The 25,143-nt window shown below is 39.7% G+C and overlaps 1 protein-coding gene across 1 annotated transcript in view; it reads left to right on the top strand.

The window, feature by feature from the left end:
- The first annotated feature begins 325 nt into the window (after positions 1 to 325).
- Positions 326 to 25,143, top strand: part of LOC124616492 — a 61,334-nt gene continuing 36,516 nt past the window's right edge. Inside the window, exon 1 of the mRNA XM_047144804.1 lies at positions 326 to 527. Coding sequence (XP_047000760.1) covers positions 326 to 527 — 202 coding nt within the window. The remainder of the gene's footprint in view (positions 528 to 25,143) is intronic.

Raw genomic sequence — 25,143 nt, forward strand, 5'->3', positions numbered from 1 at the left:
GGTTCAAGAAAAGGGGCTGAGAATGTGTAAGTAAAGATAGCCATTTTCATTATTACATAATTCACAAGAGATTCATTAAAGTTTTTACGAACCAAATAAAAGGTACATTGAATTTCAATGAAGCAAGGGAACAAGTAAACTTTACTAGCGGTGTAGCATGAAGGATAAGTGGTGAACAGTAAGCAAATTTACATAACGAGGCAAAGAGTACGAATTAGTCAAGAAGTAATACTTCATATTAGCGCTATTCCGCAAAGCCTGTTCTCCAATCCACTGCAGCAGTAACTCTGCATCAACAAATGCCATTACTGCACTCGTTTGCAGAATGGCTGACATTGATGTTCGTATTCTACAGCGTTCTGTGACAGAATTCTTGAATGCAGACATCGAGAGGCCCATTCGCATTCATGAAAGACGGAAAAATGTGTACGATGCTGAAAGAATGGAATCAGCACTGTTAGATGATGAGATTGCTGCCGTAACGAAATTGAACGCGCAAACACCTTTGGATGACGAAATACGGAGCGGCAAGCCGGTGACTCTACTAACTCCACACAACATTCAGCGAGTCGGTGACATCATTCGTGGTGACTACCGAGTGACCTGCACATGGTTTGAGTAGCAGTACCCTCCTCAGTTGTGCAGGGGATTATTCAACAACTGGGATATTGAGAGATTTGTGCAACTTGGGTTCTAAGAATATTAACCGACAAGAATAAAGAGACAAGAAGAACAATTGCCCCCTAACTCTGACACCACTTCCGTTTGCAGGGAGAGAAGTTTCTGGAAAAAATTGTAATCGGGAACGAAACAGCGCTTCATTTTTGTGAACCAGAATCAAAGAAGCAGTCAATGGACAGGAATCACAGAAACTCAGTTTTACCTCACTGGAACTTTGTAAAAACATGGACTAAAATTATGGAAATTGATGAATACCATATTGATAGTCGTAAATTTATAGTTGATGATGTGGTTTTCAATCTGTGTAGTAGCATTTATAATTCTTAATTAAGAAAAAAATTAAAAATTAAAGCAGGACGCACTACCTGTCGACTGACCCTCATAAATTATCTTAGAGTCATAGAAATTGAGAAGGTTTTAACTCAATTTCAAGATGTCATGTGTTTGAGAAACCAGGCTTAGATTCATCTTAAAATACTGAAAATAAGACTGAAACAGAATTACAGTAATGTACACAGACACATCGAAAGAAAGCAGCACAGATAAACTGTGATGTCATAGAACCAGTGAACGATCCTTTCTACACTCCTGGAAATGGAAAAAAGAACACATTGACACCGGTGTGTCAGACCCACCACACTTGCTCCAGACACTGCGAGAGGGCTGTACAAGCAATGATCACACGCACGGCACAGCGGACACACCAGGAACCGCGGTGTTGGCCGTCGAATGGCGCTAGCTGCGCAGCATTTGTGCACCGCCGCCGTCAGTGTCAGCCAGTTTGCCGTGGCATACGGAGCTCCATCGCAGTCTTTAACACTGGTAGCATGCCGCGACAGCGTGGACGTGAACCGTATGTGCAGTTGACGGACTTTGAGCGAGGGCGTATAGTGGGCATGCGGGAGGCCGGGTGGACGTACCGCCGAATTGCTCAACACGTGGGGCGTGAGGTCTCCACAGTACATCGATGTTGTCGCCAGTGGTCGGCGGAAGGTGCACGTGCCCGTCGACCTGGGACCGGACCGCAGCGACGCACGGATGTACGCCAAGACCGTAGGATCCTACGCAGTGCCGTAGGGGACCGCACCGCCACTTCCCAGCAAATTAGGGACACTGTTGCTCCTGGGGTATCGGCGAGGACCATTCGCAACCGTCTCCATGAAGCTGGGCTACGGTCCCGCACACCGTTAGGCCGTCTTCCGCTCACGCCCCAACATCGTGCAGCCCGCCTCCAGTGGTGTCGCGACAGGCGTGAATGGAGGGACGAATGGAGACGTGTCGTCTTCAGCGATGAGAGTCGCTTCTGCCTTGGTGCCAATGATGGTCGTATGCGTGTTTGGCGCCGTGCAGGTGAGCGCCACAATCAGGACTGCATACGACCGAGGCACACAGGGCCAACACCCGGCATCATGGTGTGGGGAGCGATCTCCTACACTGGCCGTACACCACTGGTGATCGTCGAGGGGACACTGAATAGTGCACGGTACATCCAAACCGTCATCGAACCCATCGTTCTACCATTCCTAGACCGGCAAGGGAACTTGCTGTTCCAACAGGACAATGCACGTCCGCATGTATCCCGTGCCACCCAACGTGCTCTAGAAGGTGTAAGTCAACTACCCTGGCCAGCAAGATCTCCGGATCTGTCCCCCATTGAGCATGTTTGGGACTGGATGAAGCGTCGTCTCACACGGTCTGCACGTCCAGCACGAACGCTGGTCCAACTGAGGCGCCAGGTGGAAATGACATGGCAAGCCGTTCCACAGGACTACATCCAGCATCTCTACGATCGTCTCCATGGGAGAATAGCAGCCTGCATTGCTGCGAAAGGTAGATATACACTGTACTAGTGCCGACATTTGCATGCTCTGTTGCCTGTGTCTATGTGCCTGTGGTTCTGTCAGCGTGATCATGTGATGTATCTGACCCCAGGAATGTGTCAATAAAGTTTCCCCTTCCTGGGACAATGAATTCACGGTGTTCTTATTTCAATTTCCAGGAGTATATTTATGGCAACAGAAGTAATCTACTGGAAGGACTGAAACACTAATAAACAAGAATAACCATGAACTGGAATACTTTTGGAAGAATCGATTAGATTTTAGCAGCTAAAAATTTTCCTGAGAGTGAAAGTTTAAAATAAATGTGAATTGACGTGATTGGATTGTTGCAGTGAGGCATGGGCTTCTAATGTGAAAACGATTCATAAACAAAGTTACCTCAGCTAGATATGGAGTGAAGCATATTACCTGATGGAAAGACAGGAACTGATTAGTGATCAGACAATAATGGACATATTATGATTTACATGAGGGTGATATGAAGATGGACGGAACATGTAGCCAGACTAACTGTTCGTCAAAGCGATATAATTTCTGGAATCCGAGAGATAACCAAAGGCTGAGGCAGCGACTTCGTGGAAGATGCATAGAACACACTAGAAAATGCGTGAGACAGACACTTAACGCTGTAATGCATAGAGAAATCTAGAGGAGGGTTCTGTTTACGAAGTAGCTCATAATTGCCTTGCTCTGTTTCGTTTACTTCTTATCCTTTCTCTTTTTCAATCTCCTGTTTCCATTTCGAGTTTATGTGTTCATATTGGAGGGACTGTTATTGACAGTCATATGAAATATATCTCTTAGGTAATGTATAGGTATTCAGTAGGTTGATATCATGTAAATTTCTATTACATCTATGAACTTGGCAGTTTACAGACATGGAGTTGTTTTAATGACGTGAAAACGTGTAAAGGAATTGGAATTCGTTCAGCGGGTCCTATGATTTCTGTGTGCGATTAATACGAATGTCTAAGAGTGAAAAATAAAAGAAAGTTCCAGATTTAAGTTCAAAACACTGCTGTTACACTGATAACAAACTTTTATTTTAGTCGTATACCTATCATTGTTCCTGATCGTTCGTGACGGTACAGTCTATTTGTTGTAATTAGCGATACCAGCGATAGTGCATGATGTGGGAGTATTTTATCAGCCCATTAAATCGGAAGATACAGCTTGTGCTTTCAAAGTCACTCAAACTTGTCAAATGAGACAGAGGAGTTTGATGTTCTTAAGTGGGTTCTGTCAGAAAACAGGGAGTGGCATTTCTACCGATAAGAGGATCATCTTGAACGTTCGAATATGCTGCGAACACAATGTGAAATGGTGTTGCTGTGATTCGTGCAACACTGTCGACCATGGTTCTAACATTATAGTCCTTATATCATTGGTACTGAACACACAACACGTATAAAGTTGACATGTGGTTCAATCTCTGCATTCTGTAGTCAATTAATCTACCTAAATGAAAAGGCAAAGAAAGTTCTCGGCAAAAATGAAGTTGCTGTCTATCAATAAATGCAAAAGGCTAATATTATTATAGTAACTTGTGCTCTTCTCTATCTTCTCCTTCATAACAAATTCCACTCCAGTTATGCCATTTTGTGCTGGTGTTGATAATGTCTTACACTCGTCTGACCAGAAATCTTGGTCCTCCTTCCACGTCCCCTCAATGACACCCACCATATCTACACTGAGCCTTAGCGTTTACCATTTCAGATTTTCCATTTAAAGTTTTCTCGCTTCTCAACCACGGTCAAACTTCTGAAACTCAAAGTCCAGATTCGACTGTGAACAGTTCAATGGTAGGGTTGTTCTCATCAGAATCGACAGCAAACCCACACCTACAACAATAGTTCCGGTATACGTGCAGATGTCGCAAGCAATAAATGAAGAGATTGAGAAAGTAGATGAGGGTACTGTACAGGTAATTCAGTTCGTAAAGGGAAATGGCAGTCTAACAATCGTAGGGGATTGGAATGCTATTGTAGTCGACGCAGTAGGAAAAAGTGTTACGGGAGAATATACACTTAGTAGTGGGAATGAGAGAGGAGAAAGACTGAGCTCTGCAATAAATTTCAGATGGTAATAGTGTACACTCTGTTCAAGAATCACAAGAGGAGGAGGCGTATCTCGAAAAGGCAGGGAGATACAGAAAGATTTCAGTTAGATTACATCATGGTCAGATTCCAAAATCAGATATTGGTTTTAAAGGCGTACCTCCGGGTCAGACATAGACTCAGATCACGATTTTGTAATGATGCAGAGTGGTATGAAGTTTAAGTGACTAGTCAGGAAGAAACACTTCAGTTGATAAATACAGAAATACAAGTTACTTACGAATGGAATAAATGGAAAGTGCAAGGAAGCTGGGGTCAAATGGCTGCGTGAAGAATATGAAGAAATCTAAAAAGAAATGGTTGTCAGAAAGACTAACTAAGCATATAGAAGGGTAAAAAAAATTCACTAAAATTAAAAGTAAGGGCCGTAACATTAACCCTACTACGGTGTTACATTTTTTCAACTGTATGTATGTATACTTTTACACATTTGTCTACTGAAATCATAAATAAAGTTACAATTTATATAGTTTAATGAATTAATAATTGAAACTGCATAATAGAATAATACAGCAAGACAATAATCGAACACTATAATTGTGAGTGTGTTGCTTTCACTACACATGTCTAACTTTTAATAACAGTTTTTAGTTGTGTGTGTAATATATTTCTTGCAATTGAATTTGTGCACTTAACACGTTTCCCTGAATTTTGATATCAGTTTTTCCACATTAGTGACATCTGCCTCTCTTCTTACTCCCAGGACCATTTTCTTCCGATGTGGAGGACGCAGATACAAACGATGTTCTTCCCTTTAGAGCTTGTCTTGGTGTATTTTCTCTTGGAAGATGTTCTCGTCTCTTCATATCTCCATCAACTGCTTACCAAGAGTTTCTAGGAATGGTCTTCTTCGCTATAGGGTGTTTGCTTCCCTCTGGGGGTAAGTTGTTTTGTATAACAAGTAAGAGTTAAATGCTGATATGTCGATAATGTTTGTGAACACACCAATAGCCCGGCTGCTTCTCATCCCTTTTACTGTATAATGCACCAATATATTGCGTACTGTGTCCACAGCGACATTCGTAGCGTTGTAGTCTAAAATTATCTCACGTTTTCTTTGGTGCAATTACTGACTTTTGCATCGTTGTGCAGGTTCCTCTGAACAATAACATATATGTATATCAAAAAATGTTTTGCATCACCCTAGTTCCCAGAACTACTGAAAATAGACGTTGACTGTGGATATTGTACCACAGACACAGTCCCTTTCACTGTCAGAGATGTCACTTAACGCGCCCAAAGATGTAAACAATCATGCATGAGCAGCGCCTGTTATACGAAGGGGGGTCCGACTGCCGATCAGTTCCAGTCGTTCCACCATGAATGAGGTACACGGCCCGTGTTGTCTGTAGTTCAGCCATGTTTAGACGGTGGACACCACTGTTTGAAGGCATCCGCATTGTTACTTTGTGATAGAAAGGGCTCTCAACAAGGGAAGTGTCCGAGAGTATCGGAGTAAACCAAAGCGATGTTGTTCGGACATGGAGAAGATACAGAGCAACTGTCGATGACATGTTTTGCTCAGGCTGCCCAAGGACTACTACTGCAGTGGATGACAGCTACCTACGGGTTATGGTATTGCTCTGAGGAACACTGACAGCAACGCTACCAACTTGAATAATGCTTTTCGCGAAGCCACAGGACGTCGTGTTACTACTCAAACTGTGCGCAATTGGCTGCATGATGCACAACTTCACTCCTGACGTCCATGGAAAGGCCCATCTTTGCAACCACGACACCATGCAGTGCGGTACAGATGGACCCAAGAACATGCCGACTGGACCGCTCAGGATAGGCATCACGTTCTCTTCAACGATGAGTGTCGCACATGCCTTCAACCAGACAATCGTCGGAGACGAGTTTGGTGGCAACCCGGTTATGCAGAAACCTTAGACACACTGCCCAGCGAGTACAGCGAGGTACAGGTTCCCTGATGTTTTAGTGTGGCATTATGCGGGTCCGACGTACGCCGCTGGTGGTCATGGAAGGCGCCGCAACGGCTGTACAATACGCGAATGCCACTCTCTGACCGATAGTGCAACCATGTCGGCAGCCTTTGGCGAGGCATTTGTCTTCATGGACATGGCCGACAATTCGCACCCCACTCGTGCACATTTTGTGAATGACTTCCTTCAGGATAACGACATCGCTCAACTAGAGTGGCCAGCATGTTCTCCCGACATGAACCCTATCGAACATGCCTGAGATAGATTGCAAAGGGCTGTTTATGGACGACGTGACCCACCAATCACTCTGAGGGATCTACGGCGAAGCGCCGTTGAGAAGTGGGACAATCTGGACCAACAGTGCCTTGATGAACTTGTGGATAGTATGTCAGGATGAATACAGGCATGCAGCAATGCAAGAGGACGTACTACTGGGTATCAGAGGTACCGGTGTGTACAGTAATCTGGGCCATCACCTCTGAAGGTCTCGCCGTATGGTGGTACAACATGCAATATGTGGTTTTCATGTGCAATAAAAAGGCCGGAAATGATGTTTATGTTGCTCTTTATTCCAATTTTCTGTACACGTCCGGATTTTCATCATATGCTCTGTATGCGCTCCTCTGTTTACCCATTTCACGGTGGAACATTTCCTACCACATATGAATGTCCACGAACAGGAAAAAACTGTTCCACTTTATCGAAATGTTTAGTGTTCACCAACGATGCATATATTAGAATCATATAGTGAATCGTGTTTTCCCCAACGCACCCATCGGAAAGGAAACCTAGATCGTTCACATTTTCTGGTACATATCCTGTTATATGATCAAATCGGAATGAGTCCACTGCATTTACTCCTTTCTTCTTAGTGCCTTTATGGTGTACACGCATTATTCTTCATGTTACGCATACATTTACCCGTATCGTTCAACATGTGACTTGATCTAGGGAAAGACAAACATAATGCATAGTAGACATCTTGGATATTCTGGCTGGCGCGGACCGCGGAAGGAACACACGACGCGGCCGATTATGGAGCTCCCAGCACGAAACAGAAGTGAAAATCATTGCAGCAGTGATGAGACAGAGTACCCAACATCTCAGGTGGTCTGACAAACCTCAGATAACGACCACAACTGTTGAGGACGGCCAAACCGGGCACGGACGGCAGTCGGAACATCCGCGACTGAGGGGTCCATTGAAGCCGAGTCTGGCGGTCGCGGACCACAGACGGAACACTCGACTCGGCGCGGACCGATTAGGGAACGCCAAGCTCCTTCCAGGCATAAATACTGGACTCGATCGACCCTAGGACCAGACTCAGGTAGCACCTGAAGAAGTCAGCGAGGCACGGTGTTGAAATATCGTGCGAGAACGACACGAAAATCCGGCTGGATTCCCGAATGTCCATGATGTCTGCAGATCGCCGGGAAAGAATTAAGAATTACATAACGCGTAGTACATTAGGTATTCGATATACGGCTTACGAAGCTGATTCCCATTGTAAGGGTAATATTCCAGGAGTAAAACCCTTTCAAAAGTTGCGTCGCTGGAATGAAGACACAAAAATACACTTACGATGTCTTGAATGCAGCCCTTGTCGGTCATAAAGGTGTATTTATGTTCTTACCTCGTTTTATCAAAACTTGGAGTAAGGTCCCTTCAAAATGACTGTAACAAATATCACCCGTTTCATATTTCTCGACATCAGGAGCTACAAGAATCTGATTTGTAACAATGTGTTGAATATTGGCAGTAGATTGCCCAACAAGACAATTTTGTGCAGAAAATTTTGTTTACTGATGATGCCAAGTTTACAAATCACGGGGATGTAACAGAAACTTACGCTGCTGGTCAAAGGAAATTTTACATTTCTCTCGATAGGTGTTCGACGAATGATACTGGACTGTGAGTGGCGTAATCACACAGCACACAATCAGCCACTATTTTATCAATCGTATTTTGAACGGAGAATAGGAAACACATTAAACACTTTGCTGTCGTTATTAGAAAATGTGCCCTTGAGAACTGGTCAAATGATGTGGTCCAACATGTTGGATGTACTTCCCATAATTTTTCTGTATCGAAATGCATTAAACCGCTTATTTCCTAAACAGTGGGTGGGAAGTGACAGTGCTACTGTCCGACTTGGTGCAATTAGCTTTGTTTCTCTGGAGGAATAGCATATGGTCTTCAACGAGGTTCCAACGGCTACAAGGATACAAGAAACTTTGTAAAAAAGGACGATCTAATATCATTTGAAGTCGTAATATTATCCTTCAAACCCTAATTTCATTGGTGCTAACCAACATTATTTTGCCATTGTTCTTTGTTCACAGTCTATGGTTCCATTTATTTCATGTGTTACTTTAATGGAAACTTTCTTACCGAGGTGGGGCATGGTAACTGCTCGGAGAGGAAAGAAGCGAAAATTTATCGCAACGAGAAAGCGACGTGGCATATAATAATGTCTATGGTTGCCTCTCAGTTTCTCTTGCAAGCACTTCATCGTCTGTCATAAATACCATTACATATGTTTCGATAAGAAATTAATCTTGTTCCGTTGTTTTATGTCTGTTAGAAAGTGTTAGAAAGAGTTCAGGTGGCCAATAGCAACGTGCTGTTAATATTTTCATTTTATGACAACAATTGTCACTAGATGTAGCACGACATCACGTTTGATTGCATACTTCACATTTACAACATAAATGCTTTTTTTCCACCAGTAATATGTATATATATATATATATATATATATATATATATATATATATATATATATATATATCATTTCGTTGTTAAATCATACATTTCATTGTGACTATTAGCAGATTATATGGGTAATCAGAAGAGATTAACTTTTGGAATAAAAATGCAGCGAGTAGTATAGTATAACTAAAATATGGGTAGTGAATTTCTGTCCCTTACCTGTATCTTGTTTGTGGACTGGATGGCTAAGCGGACTTATATCTACAACAATGGCACAGTCGAATGGTGATCATATGGATAGTGATTTTCCACATTATAATTTATTTAATTTTGAGTTAACACTACACGGATCTCCATTTATCATTGTTGAAAAATATGTTTTGGAAGCATAAACGCTGACATTTATTGCGCTACAACATGGAGCATAACGATATTTTTTAAAAGTCAAGACCACAATCACTTCAGTACTAGATTCTTCTGAAGAGTCTTTTTGATGTAATTCCAGCTTTCTGCAAATGAAATTTATTTTTAACTTTGCTTCAATCTGTGGAATTTAAAATAAAACCGTTGATAGGAAAGCAAGTAGTCCTACGTAACCGATATGACTTCATATTTTTGGGGCCGGCCGGTGTGGCCGTGCGGTTCTAGGCGCTTCAGTCTGGAACCGCGTGACCGCTACGGTCGCAGGTTCGAATCCTGCCTCGGGCATGGATGTGTGTGATGTCCTTAGGTTAGTTAGGTTTAAGTAGTTCTAAGTTCTAAGGGACTGATGACCACAGATGTTAAGTCCCATAGTACTCAGAGCCATTTGAACCATTGAACCATTTGAGCCATCATATTTTTGAACTACAACATTATAAAGGCCACAAAATATATTAAAACTCGACTATTTTTAGTAATCCGTTGCTGAAGAGGTATATTCATCTGCTAGCCTCAAAACCTGAAGATAAACTCTTAAGAAGCAATCCAAAGTTATTTGTAGTGCGTTTAATGAACCACTTGTAAACAACATTTCTCAAAGAATTCATTTTTTGGGTTGTACACACGAAAAAGGAAAAGTAATATTTTGGTCTGCATAACATCCGTTGATCCCTAGCTAACACGCCTAATCTCACTAAGTCTTAGTTAGTCGTACTGAAGTTCTTAAATGCTAAGTCAAACTGTACGTAAGTAGGCCCTAATTACTTACACGAAAGTATCTTTGCAGAGGAGACCGTCTTTGAGAATTATTTTCCTGTTAGAAAGTTCAGGGCGTGAGACAGAGAAAGCGCGTGCGCGCCCCTGTGTGTGTGTGTGTGTGTGTGTGTATGTTTGTGTGTGTCATCGAAAGAGAGAGAGAGAGAGAGAGAGAGAGAGAGAGAGCGAGAGAGAGAGAGAGAGAGAGAGAGACAGAGTTGTAAGAAACGTTTGCCGCATGCTATTTTACCCAATTAATTAAACTTTCCCGGTAACATCTAAGAACGTAAACTCTAAACTTTTCATTCCCTAACGCTACACTGGCTGATGTGACACTGTGGTTACGACGCTAGACATTGATTCCGAAAGGCTGTGGTTCAAATTACCATCCAATCATTCGTGTTTAGGTATACTTGGTTACTCTAAATCACGTGAGGCAAAAACTAGAAAGTTTTCAGAAAGAGATGGACGATTTCCTTTCCTATCTTGTTATCTTCAAGTAATCTTTAGTTAGACTTCATATCACTTAGCTCGAAACTTTTAAGAACGATATTTGATCTGTATGTTCCAGAAAACTATTTTTTGAAATTCGTATGTGATCTATTATGACTCTCTGGTTATCGATTCTTCACCCACGTAGACGGGTGGTGGCGCACTCTGGTAACGATTGCCTGTGGGGAAGGTGGAAGGTGGGGGAGGGGGGGAAGGGGAGAGCTAAAAGTTAGGTCCCATCGCGATGAGGAGGAGAGCTGGAGGATCGGGTGGGGAGGGGGGGGGGGAGAAGCGGATCGCTCCGTGGTTGAGAGGGTGAGAGAGAAAGGACAGCTGCGTGTGGTCAGGGAGGAGACCCCCCATGAAGGATCATTGCCGATAAAATTTTATTAAATAATTTTTTCCATTCATAATGTACGGCCGTAGCCGGCTTGGGGATACTGCGGTGGAAGGTGGTGGCCGGAAGACCGTGGTCGCGACATTCCTGCCACGTGCTCCCCGGTCAGACTCTAGTCCTACGGGTTGGTTGCGCTGACGAGGGTAAGTTGCTAGCAAGGCGCGTTGGCGGAATCAACCCTCCAGTGAGAAAATAGTCGTGTGATCACGTGGGGACGCGGCCGGGAGCGGCAAGGGCGGCTTGGAAACAGCTCCGTGCCCTCTTAGTTTCAGACCTCGGCCCCGAGTAGTCGCTCCTCGAGCCTCTTCCTCTCTCCTTAAACCTCCCGATGAACAGACGGAAACCCCTCTTGGGACTGCTCAGCCCTACGTAGGCACCCATGTACCATCTTTACATGAATAAATAGGGTCCATTCAAGCTTAATTACTTTTAATTATTGCAACGCCCACAATTTTCCGCTCCTGACATCTATCCTGACGAACACTTGTATACTGTGAGTCCAGCAGGGTAGCTTGTGCGGTTGGCAACTTACGTCATTCAAGAACTGCTGTCGATTTCAGTAAGATTGCAACATGTCGAGCCGACGTCACATGTTTAGGTGATGGTGATTGCTTCTGTTCCTAGTGACATATGTTTTCGCCTCCATACTTACAACAGAAATGGATGAAGATAATCGCAATATACGGAAAAGACCCTTAGTTGTATGTTGAGACGGGTAAAGGAACTGTTAGGTCCGTTAGCCTGTTCCAGAGCAGTGACATAGAGTGATTTGTCACATTATTATATTTCTGCTTGTCATATGCTGCCATTTATATGTAATATTTTACGAATTCTTTTTGAAATGTTTTCCCTAAAGTGTTGATTTAGCCTGTTGCATCCTATTTTGTGTACCTGGTAGAAGGGTTGTATATATGTTAATCTGTTTCTCCTGCTCAGAAGCTTAAAATATTTCACTATGGTCTCTCCCCTTGTGGACAATTATCGGATGGAACATTAAATATTACAGATTAAATGCAGTATGCATTCAGTTAATCTAAGTTCACAAATCTTGGAACTCGTGAGGCTCTCCTGTAAGCGAGGACAGTAATCAGATCTGGGAATTTAAACGTTTTTAAAGTTTGCTACTTTGTACTACATTAGGTCAAGTAGCCTCATCTGGGGTTTTATTTAATGTTTTATTCCAATCGCCTTATCGCGGAAGTACGCCTTGTTATTAATTATAATACGGTTCTTACGTGTTCATGCGCTGCACATGTTGTATCTCAGGTTTCGATTTGAATTTGTGATCGGATAAAAGTCAATCGCTCAGGACCGCCGTAAGTGCTGAATCCTATGATCAGTTATTGTCTAGTGGGTTCCTATTTGTTACAGCTGACCTTTGTAGGCTATCTTTAACATTGTTATTTTGACGGGGTGATCTGCGGTTTGTATGGCAGGTACAAGTCCCATGATTACCTAAGTCGTAGCCTCAACTGGTGGTTACTCATCGCGTGATCAACAATTTCTATGCATTTCTTTTGTGTTTCGTTTTTTGTGGCCTGCCGAATGGAATTTGACTTTGACGGGGACGAGTTGTGCACGAGCTAGAGGCTCCATGATTCTGTGTTCGTTCGCGAAATTTTACCTTGTTCTTGCCGTATGTTAAAATTCCCAATGTGGGGGCTGTATTGACGATGTTATTGTGCTATTCATTATTCGTATATAACATCTGAGTGTTTGTAAACCGAAAATTGTTCCGCCTTGCCATTTACGCTATCGGAAGTTTAGACCTCGCTTTGCTCTGAAATGGGGTTGAAGTCATAAGGCCTCTCTTTACGATAAAATTCTATTCCAGGTTCTGAACGAAGATTAAATTAATAATATAATTATAGTCAACTAATTGGGGTTGTTCTGATTGAGACTTAAGGGCCTTCCACGTTAACTGATTGTTTCTTAGCTTACGACAGGCAAAATCTCTATGCTCATTTTTATTAACGTTTTAAAATTATTTGTGATTTTTCCAAAGATATTTAATCAGTGAGTTAACACTGTTAAATATAATAGTCAATAAAACAGTCTAATAAAATGGCGAATGAAGGGCTGTAAACCCCTTGTTCCTCCCTTCCCGAAATTCCTGGTAGTCACCGCTCAGTATGTAAGACAGAGTCATTGACAGTATTGATGTTTTGCCATGTGTGGTGCCTGCAGAACGAATTACTTTAGTATTTATCAGTTAAGGTGTATGTTTTTTAAATACTGATGTGTCTAATAGGTGTTTTTTTCACACAGATTGAATGAAACATTAAATCAATGATAAGCGTCAGAGGCCTAAATACAGTTAATGAATTACGTGCTATTTCTTTGCCTGAAGAGCTGATAATTTTTTGTGCAGTTCTAAATGAGGAAGACCTGTTCCGGACACTTAGTAATACTGATTGATGTATTAGATAACGAACTGTCTGAAAGAACTGGATGTAACATTTCAGTCTCATTTTAAAGTCTGATAGACATTAGCGACCACCTTCCGCTTCAAGATTAGAGACATGTGAAGTGTTAAGAATGTCACTCATGTCATGTGGACTCTTTCACAGTACGAGGAAGCTAACAGCTCATCCTTTATTTTTTTCGTAAGATAAGTCAACCTTACCTGCCAGTCATCTGAAACATGGTACGTTTCGCAAACGTAAATTCTTAAACATATTTCATATGATTTTCATTTCGTGTAAAGGCTCATCACTTTTACTTTAGACCACTCTCTAAGTATACATCTTGATGACAGCACTGTTCTATATAACTGTGTCACGTGTCAGAGTCCAAGTTACATCATTTTATTGATTCTCTTGAGTGGTGCTTTGTAACAGTTTTCCGATCAAGACAGATATCTGAAGTAGCTTTTGAGGTGACTATGAAGTTTTCGGTTAAAAAGTCAATGCATTCAGCGGGTCTCAGTAGCACATGTAAGAGGAAAATAACAAATGGATAGCGAACTAACACTGTGGATTGGAAAAGTCTGTATCTAATCTGTATGCTTATATAACGTAAACACAACAAAGTAACTGGGCTTTAAATCTATAACGCTATGTTAATCATCTCTATGATATCATTGCTTAGAATTTTCGTGCTGAATTTTTTTTCTGCTGAGATGTGGAGTACTTTGTCGCAAAGTTTTTGTCTTTTTCAACGTACCAAAATGAAACAAATAATATAAAAATATCTACCAGAAACTTTAGATATTGAAAAGATACTTGTAAATGTACAGTAGCTTAATACATGAAACATAATCCGAAAACGAGAGAAAGCTTTGTGCATGTCATTTAATAGAAAGGAAGAAAACCACCAAGCAAAATGATTTAATTTGGGCACATGCGAAGAACAACCTGTAAAACAGGCTGAGGGGTGAAAGTAGAAAGGGGGTGATTCTTTTAGCGTGCGCAGGCGATGTGAATGGCTGGCATTTGTCTGCAGAATGCCTACATATCAAATGACAAATCTAAAGTCACATTGAAGAACAGAAAAAAAGGAAAATGGAAAACGTAGGGTCTAAACGAATATTGGTTGGAAGGTTGCTCTTTTGAATTTCTGCTTAAAGTAACAACGTTTATAGTCACTGCAGATTATAGAAGCCCTCTGCGAAATATTCAAATATTTTTAGTAAAAAGTTGATTCTTGATTATACTACCCAACAGAAAACGAAAATAAAATGATAATTTGTGAATATTTTATAATGAATTTTCTGAAACATTCACAAGAAATAAAAAATTTTAAGTGGTAGTTAACAAATACAATCGGAGATTTGCCGATCTGCCACTAATTTTTCCACCACAACTACACTGGAGACCAGTACACTGTAAATGACAACGACGTTGTACACGAACACTTAATGATGCAAGTGTTTAACCAGTTGTGAATGACTCGCAACTATCCTTGATAAACAACTTAATTAATGGTTTTAATGTGCTGTTACGGGAAGTAGAGAAAGCAATTAACAAAACCCACAGCAGAATTCGAGGCAGCCTCACATGAAATTAACAGGGAGAATATGTATAATGTGGCAGAAGTCAATCCTAAATTTAAAATATTTATGTATGGATCTCTGTCTATATCTAAGACCTGCTTTCCCGAACCGTACTAATAAGAGATTAAAATGACCTTGGATTACAAAAATAATCAGAAATATAATCTGAAGGAAAGGAACTTAAATGCTGTCCTAGTGACACAGATTAAAAAGATGGAGTACTTGTATACAGTGTTCCATATTAATAACGTATAAAATCAGACGTAAACAGGAAGTAAGTAAAAGGAAAATTGGGAAATAAGATATGGAATGTGAGGGAGTTTTTATTAAAGAAAACACCCATGTAATGAATAATACTAGTCAGGTAGCCAATACGTGTAGTAACGACTTTGCGTAGTAGGCTCAAGTTAATGGATAAAGCAGATGAGCATGTGGAAGGGGCAACGCTGATACCAGGTACATACAGCCATTTCATAACTATTCCACGGACTTACGCATGATGGCGTGACATGGTTTGATTGCGTGCTGTACAATTTCAGCAAGATTACAATAAAACCAGTTACTTATTATTAATGTAACATGAGGTTTCATTTAACGACTGCTTTTCCCGGTTAATGATCGTTATTTTGTTAAAGTAATCTCCACCTGGGAGAGAATGTTGACTGCGAAATACCGTACGTTATAATATTGTCTGTCGAGCAGTGTAAATGGCACTAAATTCATGCACAAAAGTAATCATATATAACCAGCAAACAAGCTAAATGAGTGATAAGTAATCCGAACTAAACAAGAATAATGATTTTTAGTAATTTTCAGTGCTGTTGTATAATAGTCTCTTTATAGTTGCAGATCGTTTACCGAATTTAACGCTAGTGTTATTAGAAGTGGCAACACTTTTCTTTAAGCATAATGTACAGTTTTGTCACACAATACTAATGTATTATTTCCTGACAACATGTTTCGTAAAAGTTGTTACGAAATAACTTGGTTTTATACATCAGCGGATAAGAATTTGTAAGATGCTGTTTGCATTCATAGAATGCAATCATATTTAGATATTATTCACAGTCCAACTAGAATTTATTACAACAGAGTGGCTTCTGGGCCACCAATACACGATTATTCACGCAACTATGACCAAGAGCATTTATGTCTTCATAGAAAATCAGTTTAAAACTGCCGCTGTAATATTTCACTAAGATGGCGGCCAACATACGACAATCACTTATCGATTTTGCTTCAGGTCCTGTTTTACTACTAAAAGCTAATATGCATTAAATCTTTTTGTACCTTCACTGTATGCATTAACATTTGATAATATTTCTCAATGTTAATCGCTTATTATTTACCAATAAACATCGCTGTAGATCAATAGCGCTATTGACTGCGCTCTTTAGTAGCCGAGCAGAAAAATTAACGTTTATATAGGACGAGAATTACAATGAATCGAAACTCCAAACAAAGTAGATTCATTTCAGTGACACATAAGCCCTACTTTTGAAATATTAAATTAGCAACATAATACAGTTTTTTACAGATCTCTGTGTTACGAGACATCAATCACATCCTATCAGTACAACAGTTCGAACAAGAAGGACTTTCCTAGAAGAATCATGGATAAGAAAAGATTGAGATTTTCATTATATTTTTCCATGGGTATTGTCCGAGATAAAATGTTCTACAGAATATTAAGTTCTATCATCGACAATAATTATTTATTTTTATTAATGATATAGCCCTTTTTATGAATATCATGATATTACAACCTGAAATAAATTTTTAAAATCCTGTTGTTAATATATATGAAGTGTATTTAGGCTTATATTGAATACACCACTATAATGGGATATTTTTCCAGACAGTTTAGAATATTTTACTGTCAGGTATCTTTAATGGTAGGCAACAACCCAGAAAGTTACGTTTTCATTGCACAAATATGATAATATAAATTTTAAATGACAAATACTGCTATATGTAAAAAGCAGGTTACAATGTTCTCCCAGAGAAGCTAAAATATATCAGAGATCTTTCTACCTACTGTTTTCAGGGTATTTTGCTAAAAGGATCAAATGTGCCACAAAAAGATATGTAGGAAGCATCCCCAACGAAACAGCACTTAAATAGTGGAAAACAATCACTACAGGCTCACCAAAGAATCGATACTGGATCTACACTTATCCTTGTTGTATATAATGGCTGCTTCCGTAAATGCAAGAAACGGAAACAGTTCTCATTGCTTCCAACGGAAGAATTATAGTAAGGCCTAATGGAAAAGCTTCAGAACTTGAGAGAGTAAATAAAATTTTCTTGTAAATTAATAACTGGTTGTGAGCAAATGAATGTTAAATGGATTTAATTAAAACACAGTACGTACCAATACAAACTCCGATCACACCATTAGAAATGACGTATCAGGGTAAATCAATAAATTAAATATATTTTAATTTCTTAGGTACGTATTTGTATCTGTGCGAACATGTGTTCGAGATCACATCCAACAAATATCTTTCAACATATAAGCACTGCAACTCTTACGCTGGTAACAGTATCAGATTTTGGAAAGGGCGATGAAGTACTGTTGATTTAATTGTCCTATTATTATTCACCCAGGTCTTATATCATCATTTTCTGGGATAGGTAATCACTTGGAAGAAAGTATTTCCGGCACAGTCGCAGATAATAAGAATGATATTTCCAGCTCAGAACTTTTTGCAGAAAGTTATTTACGCAGTTGGTCATACGACAACAATCTTACAGTACGTTCTCTCTGTTATGAAGTCTATTGTTAGTCAATCACAATTCGAAAACAACAGTGACATTCAGAAATATGACACTAAATCGAAGAATAATTGTCATTACCCTTCAATGGTTTTATTGTGGCACATGAAGCAGCAAGTTGTTGAACCATATAAATCTTTGAGTATTTGCCACTGACGAAGAGAGTTTTGTATATAATAAAATAACTTCAAACACATACAAATATCGTATCTGATCAATAACTCTCCCTTCTGCATGGAAGAATTTCAGAATGTGTGATTGTCTAGCGTGCGTGTATTTGTGTGTGTGTGTGTGTGTGTGTGTGTGTGTGTGTGTAAGAAAGAGACAGGAATAAAGAACATAGTTGAGTGAAAATAATTGTATGTAAAAGCAAGAGCTTGAGGCTACAATGTAAATGGTCGCCGAGGTGCTATATTTTCACGGCAAAGGTGCACTATAATTATAAAACGCGCTCGTTCCATATCACCGGGACATATTGCTATTATGATCGACGGAACATACAAATATCCAGCTAACCTTGACAAAATGGCACAAAGAAAAAAAATTAAAATCTCAGAAAAATAGGAACCATTCCTGCATCTCGCAATATAACCGTGCATTGCAGTTGGATGGGTATGTTCAGTATTCAGTGAGAAGTTTGTTGCAATTATGACTTTTACAGCTAATGTCGTATGGTTCTGACTGCACGAAGGGCCAACTTCAATGCCAGTGAAGATGCGTATTAAAGGAAATACACGTGTAAGCGATTCAAGGAAAACCTACAAGGAATTTGACAAGGGTTGACGTGCTTTGCAAGTCTTCAGACGTTTTCATATTATGTCACAACTTAATTAACCTGCATAAACATTGACACACTTCCTGGCCAGTTTTCCTTGTTTTGTACAACTTTCAGTGATCTCGTTTTTAGTGGCTGACGTCAAGGACTTGGTGCACTATAGATCGCACACTTGCCGCATTCATTACCTTTAAAAGCAGCGTCGTAAAAAACGTAGGATGATATGTGCCTGGGAAATCTCACTTATCTGAAATCACCTTTGAATCCACAAAGCACCGACAGTGATTGCTAAAGATATGTTCTGAACAAACTACTAACTTACTAACTAACACAAACCTTAGATGTTAACTGCGACATTTCAGCTGAACATGCAGAGGAGGGGGGCTGTGGAACTTAATAATTCTACGGGAAGCATTGCACGTCCGATCATAAATGGAGGATGTAGGAGGTAAAGGGGGGAGTGGAGGAAGCGTAAACTGTCCTTCTAGAACGAGCCATGTATAACTACATAAAAAAGGAGTATACATAGGACTCTAAGGCTTCCCTATACACTGTTCACATTGTCTTAAATACAAAGTAGTCACAATGGCTATATGAATCAAATTGTTCTCAAAATTATGCCACTTGTCGTGGGTCAGCTAGGCTGCTATATTGGCGTCAGCCAGTACCATAAGACCGAAGTAAGCGGTAATGGTCTGCAAAAGTCTGTAAACGATACAATTTCACATTTAGCTTGCAGTCGAACACTTTCATGTGTACATTACAGTTCGAAGTTTTTCACGTTTCTATATCAGCACTACAAAGAACTCGATCTCAAGTAGCGCTAAGGGACGGCAGTGTGGCTGATTATCGAGGTGAAACGATATCTGGCGAACTTGGTGCTACTCAGTTGTCTAAGGCTTACCCAGACAAGATACTTTCTCAGAATTAAGTGTTATAGTGACATAAGAAGGAGAGATTTGCAGATTTTGAATAGTGTTGCTTTTGAAGTGTGTGATATGCACAATTTTGTTTATTGCACTGAAGTGTTTGTGTTTCAGTATAACAAACTGGTCGACTATTACCTTAAGTATGTAGTATTCATATTTCAGTTTGCATACAAAATGCAATTAGTTGTCATTTCGATTTTATTAAGGCAGATGAAACTTTGAAAACTTGGATTTCTAACGGAGATATCTTGAATATTAATCAGAACGTAATAACCTGGTGTTTACTATGGGTGATTTTCTCAAAAGTGTTAGAGATATGCATTACATTGATATGTTTGTACTGTGTGAGGCAGCATAAAGTGTTATCAGATTTGTGATGCAAGTCATAGTTCGCAGTAATTTCAGTGAATGTGTTAAAACGTGAGGTACTGGAATGTGATTGCATTTATATCTAGAGTATCCTTGCACAGTATGTGTGACAAGATGTAAAAACTTTAAATGTTTGAAAAAAACATATAAATATTAAATGTAGAAAACACTGTACAAAATAAACTTTGAATATCCTTTGTCATAGTTAGGGTGTACGTAAATGTGGACACTGAGTCAAGTGTGCATCTAACATTTCTTTGGAATATAATCTTTCTCACAATACCCTTTTATGTATAATAATATTGTTTGAGTTTTCGCCTCTTTAATATATTACAAAGACAGAGCTGATGAGATGGGACACTATCTGACCAAAACAGAGAACGTTGAAGTCTACTGATGATGAGGCAGTACAGTATTTGACATAAATATTATTGACGTGTGAGAACAGATCGGAAGAAATTTACTGACTAAGCAGTTATGAAGTGATACTTACTGGTAAGTATTTGACAAAGAAAGACAGAGATGAATACGAAGGTGGAACACAACACAGTGTGATTGTGCAAATGTGTGTGTGTGTGTGTGTGTGAGAGAGAGAGAGAGAGAGAGAGAGAGAGAGAGAGAGAGAGAGAGTGAGTGTGTGTATACAAATATTTGGAGTAATAATTGAATGTTTTTGAATATGACACCGAATCCAGATGAAGATGAACAAATTTGTGAAAATTCTGTAGTATAATTGGACGCTTTGAGTGGGGCGCAAAATTAATTTCAAATACTTTTCAACGTTGTCGGCTATACGCAACGGATTGGCCTGTTTCCTCTTGCATAAATATGTGCTGTGACAAGTTTGTGGGCTTACAGTCAAGGACCAAAGGACAGACCCATTCTCGCACGAAAAAGAGGAAGTCCATTAAATTGAACAAAACTCCAGTACCAGAGTTAAGCCGCTATCAAAATCTATACCTAATATTCGGCTGAGTTAGCCCTTCTTTTAACTGTAATGTGCCATAGATCCCCTGACAAAAAAACCATGTACAGTGGTTGGAAGAGGCACAGTTCTCATCAATCTACACGAAGGTCAGTTGAAGTCTAATATGTCGACTTCCAGAATCTTAGGACATACTTTTAGTTCAAATGTAATACCATATATCGAAGAGACTGTTTTACATTTGGATTTTCAATGGTTGCTGTGTATCACAGGAATACGATGGATTCCAGTTTAGTAGTTATCTGTGTTTGCGTGCAGTGCTTCGGACACCCAATGGCTGCGCTACGAAAGACTATCCAATGGCCTTATAGCCATTGGGTTGGATTGTTTGGGGGGAAGAGACAAAACAGTGCGGTCATCGGTCTCATTGGATTTGCGAAGGAAGTCGGCCGTGCCCTTTCAAAGTAACCATCCCGGCATTTGCCTGGAGAGATTTAATGAAATCATGGAAAACCTAAATCAGAATGGCCGGACGCAGGATTGAACCGTCGCTGATAGCAATTGACCTGTATGTCTCTCATCCGTCCCTTCCAAGACTGGCTCCACGTGTGGTGGCCTGCATGACTTCAGGACTCTGCAGCCTCGACTCGAACTGTTTTTAGCATCAATTTATTTGTACAAGGCATAAATGAAGAGTAAATTACATTCATCTACCGACAATCACAACTACTATGGTGTATCACATTTATAAGTGTCAATTAATTGTTGAGATCTAATGGGTGTGCGCATTATAATTTTACGTACCTTACCGAACTGTTTATGAAGAAATGGTCGTTTCACAGAAGACTGGCATTTCACAAATGAGACGACAGTGAAAATAATGAAAGTAATGGTTAAGGTCTGAATGTCTTGCATATGATAAAAGTCTTCACCAGCTGGGTTCCATGACAGCTCGCGCCCTTTCACAAAGCCAGGCAAACCGATATGGCAGCGGAAGCTGCAGCTCTGGCAGACCTATCCACTTGATATCTCTAGCCGCCCAATCACCATGGGCGAGTGTCTGCTCGCATCACTTTGAACCAGAAACTATGAGGCACGGAAAGCAGTGGAAAAATGAATTCACCATGGTGAAAAAGATGAAGTTCTATCCATCACCCGATAAATTGATGTTGAGTCTTAGCTGGGACTGCCATGGTGTGGTGGTATTGCAGACGGAGCATACTGTCGAAATATCCTAACGAAAATATCGCAGGCTGTCGTGATGAGGCGTTCCAAGAAGATGTCCAAGGAGGTAGTTTTGCTCCAAGATTACACCTCACTGCCTTCTGCACAGGATACAATCACATATGTGGCTTCTTAGCGCTATCAAATTTTGCCGTACCTTCTGTATTCTCCTGACTTATGTAGACGGTGAACGTTTCCCCTTTCAGCGGCAGAAAAAATTCATTGCATGGTAGAAATTTCCCTAGAGACAATGGGGTGATTTCCGAGATGAAAAGTTTCTTCGGTAGCCAAAAACAAAACGCCTTTGAACGTTGCCTGCTCTGATTATTGCTATACCCATAGGCAGGGAAACTACGTGAAGCTGTGTGCTTTTTTTAAGTAAGCCTCAATGATCTTGACTAGGCCCATACACAGCATCTCTAACCATCCGTTGCATACACATCCACACCTTTCAAGTAATGGTCTGAGGATATATGAACTTCATAACAACCTGATTCTATAGCGTAAAAGGATAGTATCTTAGGATTTAATATCTAACACGGTAGGCATGCTGATCCAAGGTGGATATGCTATTACTTGCCACGAAAATTTTTGGGAGGGAAGATACTCTTTCTTTAATATTTAAATCATCGTTGGCTGTATCGTGAATCGTACTTCAAATTTCAGAATTAATGACAGGTAGGAGGATATAGAGGTGCTATAAATCCCGGTTTCAATTAACCATTATTTAGTTTTATTTACTAGATCAAACACATTACTCCATCGGGATTCCACAACAGAAAGCAACACCTGTTATAGCTAAAATTTTGTATATGGATGGAGCAGCAACTGTGGGATGAAATATTCTTGAAGAAACAATAATCTGCCAAAATTTTGCCTGCCTAGTTCTCAAACGCTGTCTCTAAATGTGTGGCCATTTTGTTGAAAATTCTCGAAACAGGTATGGCCACTGATTTTATTAAACAGTGTGATAGACACCATTTGACGCCTGATTACTTCAAGACCTAAAACAGTGTTGAACATCGCAATGGAGTACCGACAATTAAAGCGAAATTAGCTGGCAAACTAAGGGTAACAGAATTAGCGAACTGTGGAAGAAAAAAGAGAGACTAAACGAAGCAACCTACTGACTTTAGCTCAAAATACCTACGGTATGTAAAGGCTTTTTAACTTTCAAGTGTAGTATCTAGAACGGTGTTAACGTCTGGTAGCTGGACCAGAAAAGAAAGACGCGAACGAAATAGCTCAAACTGAGAAAGACAATACCAAAATTCATTGCTTCTACAACCACGTGGCCAATTTTTGTGAGCAAAACTTTTTTTGAAAGTATTAAATAAGGCTTCTACAAGTTTCAAACACCAGGAAAATGCTGGGTTAGCTAAAGGCTTTAGATAAAATTTTGTACCTAGGCTAAATGTCACCAAGATGGCAGATTATTTTATTGTTGACTTTAAAACTGATCTTGATTCTGCTAGAATAGAAAAATCTCATCAGTCCAGAATTGCTCTTCACGAATGGAGTAAAATTTTAGAAAAAGAAATGAAGTTATCCAAAAATAAACATTTGCTACAAAAGAAAAAGAAAATCTATTACTATCTTTAACAGCAAATTGAACAGTGATGCTCTACACACAAGATCTGACAGAAGAAATAGGCTTCTTGCACAAAAAGCGAATACATAGACAAATGGTAGCATTTTTTGAGCAAAATGGCATCTCAGAAATCGAGAGTGATCTAAATTACAAAATGTAATTAGAAGTACTTTAGGTACAACTAAAAATTTCACGAAGGAATTTAAAAAAAAACGTTAATTTACATGAAGCATGATCTACCTGTTTCGAGAAGCCATAACAATGAAAACCACCGTATTCGCCTCATTGTTAATGATATTAACAGTCCACAAAATAAAGTAGGGCGATTTTTGTACACTAAAATCTAATAAGCTGTCGTATTTGCAAACATTTTTTCCGTTAAAAACGGTCCTGATTTAATGAGTAAGTTAAAAAGTACAGAGTGTGGCCATCCTCTCAGTTGATATCTTTTGACATTATTAGCTTTTGCACTAATATTTCGGTAGACTTCAATCTCAATACGATTGAAATTTTCATCAGACGACAAAAAAATTAAAAGAACTTCAAGTATAGGAACTAATGATTTTTATTACAGGCAGTGCTGAGTTTCAATAACTTTCATTTCAGTGAGAAATTGTAAGAGCAGTCGTTTAGTTTGGACGCAGATATTTTTTGTAAATAAGGTCGGAGTATATTTTCAGGGGTAAGACTATGATTCCTTTCAAAGCTCATTTCGTAGGTGACGTACTCATCATCAGGATCTATAACAAATGTTCTTTACCTTTAATAACTATCATGAAAAAATCTAATTTACTAAAGATATTCAAATCTATAATCAATAAGTTAATTTCATAGGTTTGAAATTATGGTTACTCCATAATAAAACCAGTTTTCACGTTTTCTGCAAAGCAGAATCCAGCCAACTCATGTCATCAGGAAATCAACAAAACCGATTTTGTGCGCTCTGCAATGCATCGCACAATGTGCGGTCCTTTAGGACAGCACTGGTTCCAAAAAGAAATATCTGTAATGAAGCCCACTGCAATTAGCAATGGATATGACAGTAATTTGGTTGATGATTTCATAAAAAATGAAACAGCTGTCAAATATTCAACTTTAGGCAACTGCAGCTTGAAGCTAGGAAGTGAGAGTAATAAGTTCATTTCTTTATCATTTCTAGGAAACGTTGTAGTTGTTGTTGTGGTCTTCAGTCCTGA

This window comes from Schistocerca americana, chromosome 5, assembly GCF_021461395.2.
Source record: "Schistocerca americana isolate TAMUIC-IGC-003095 chromosome 5, iqSchAmer2.1, whole genome shotgun sequence".
Lineage (NCBI taxonomy): Eukaryota > Metazoa > Arthropoda > Insecta > Orthoptera > Acrididae > Schistocerca > Schistocerca americana.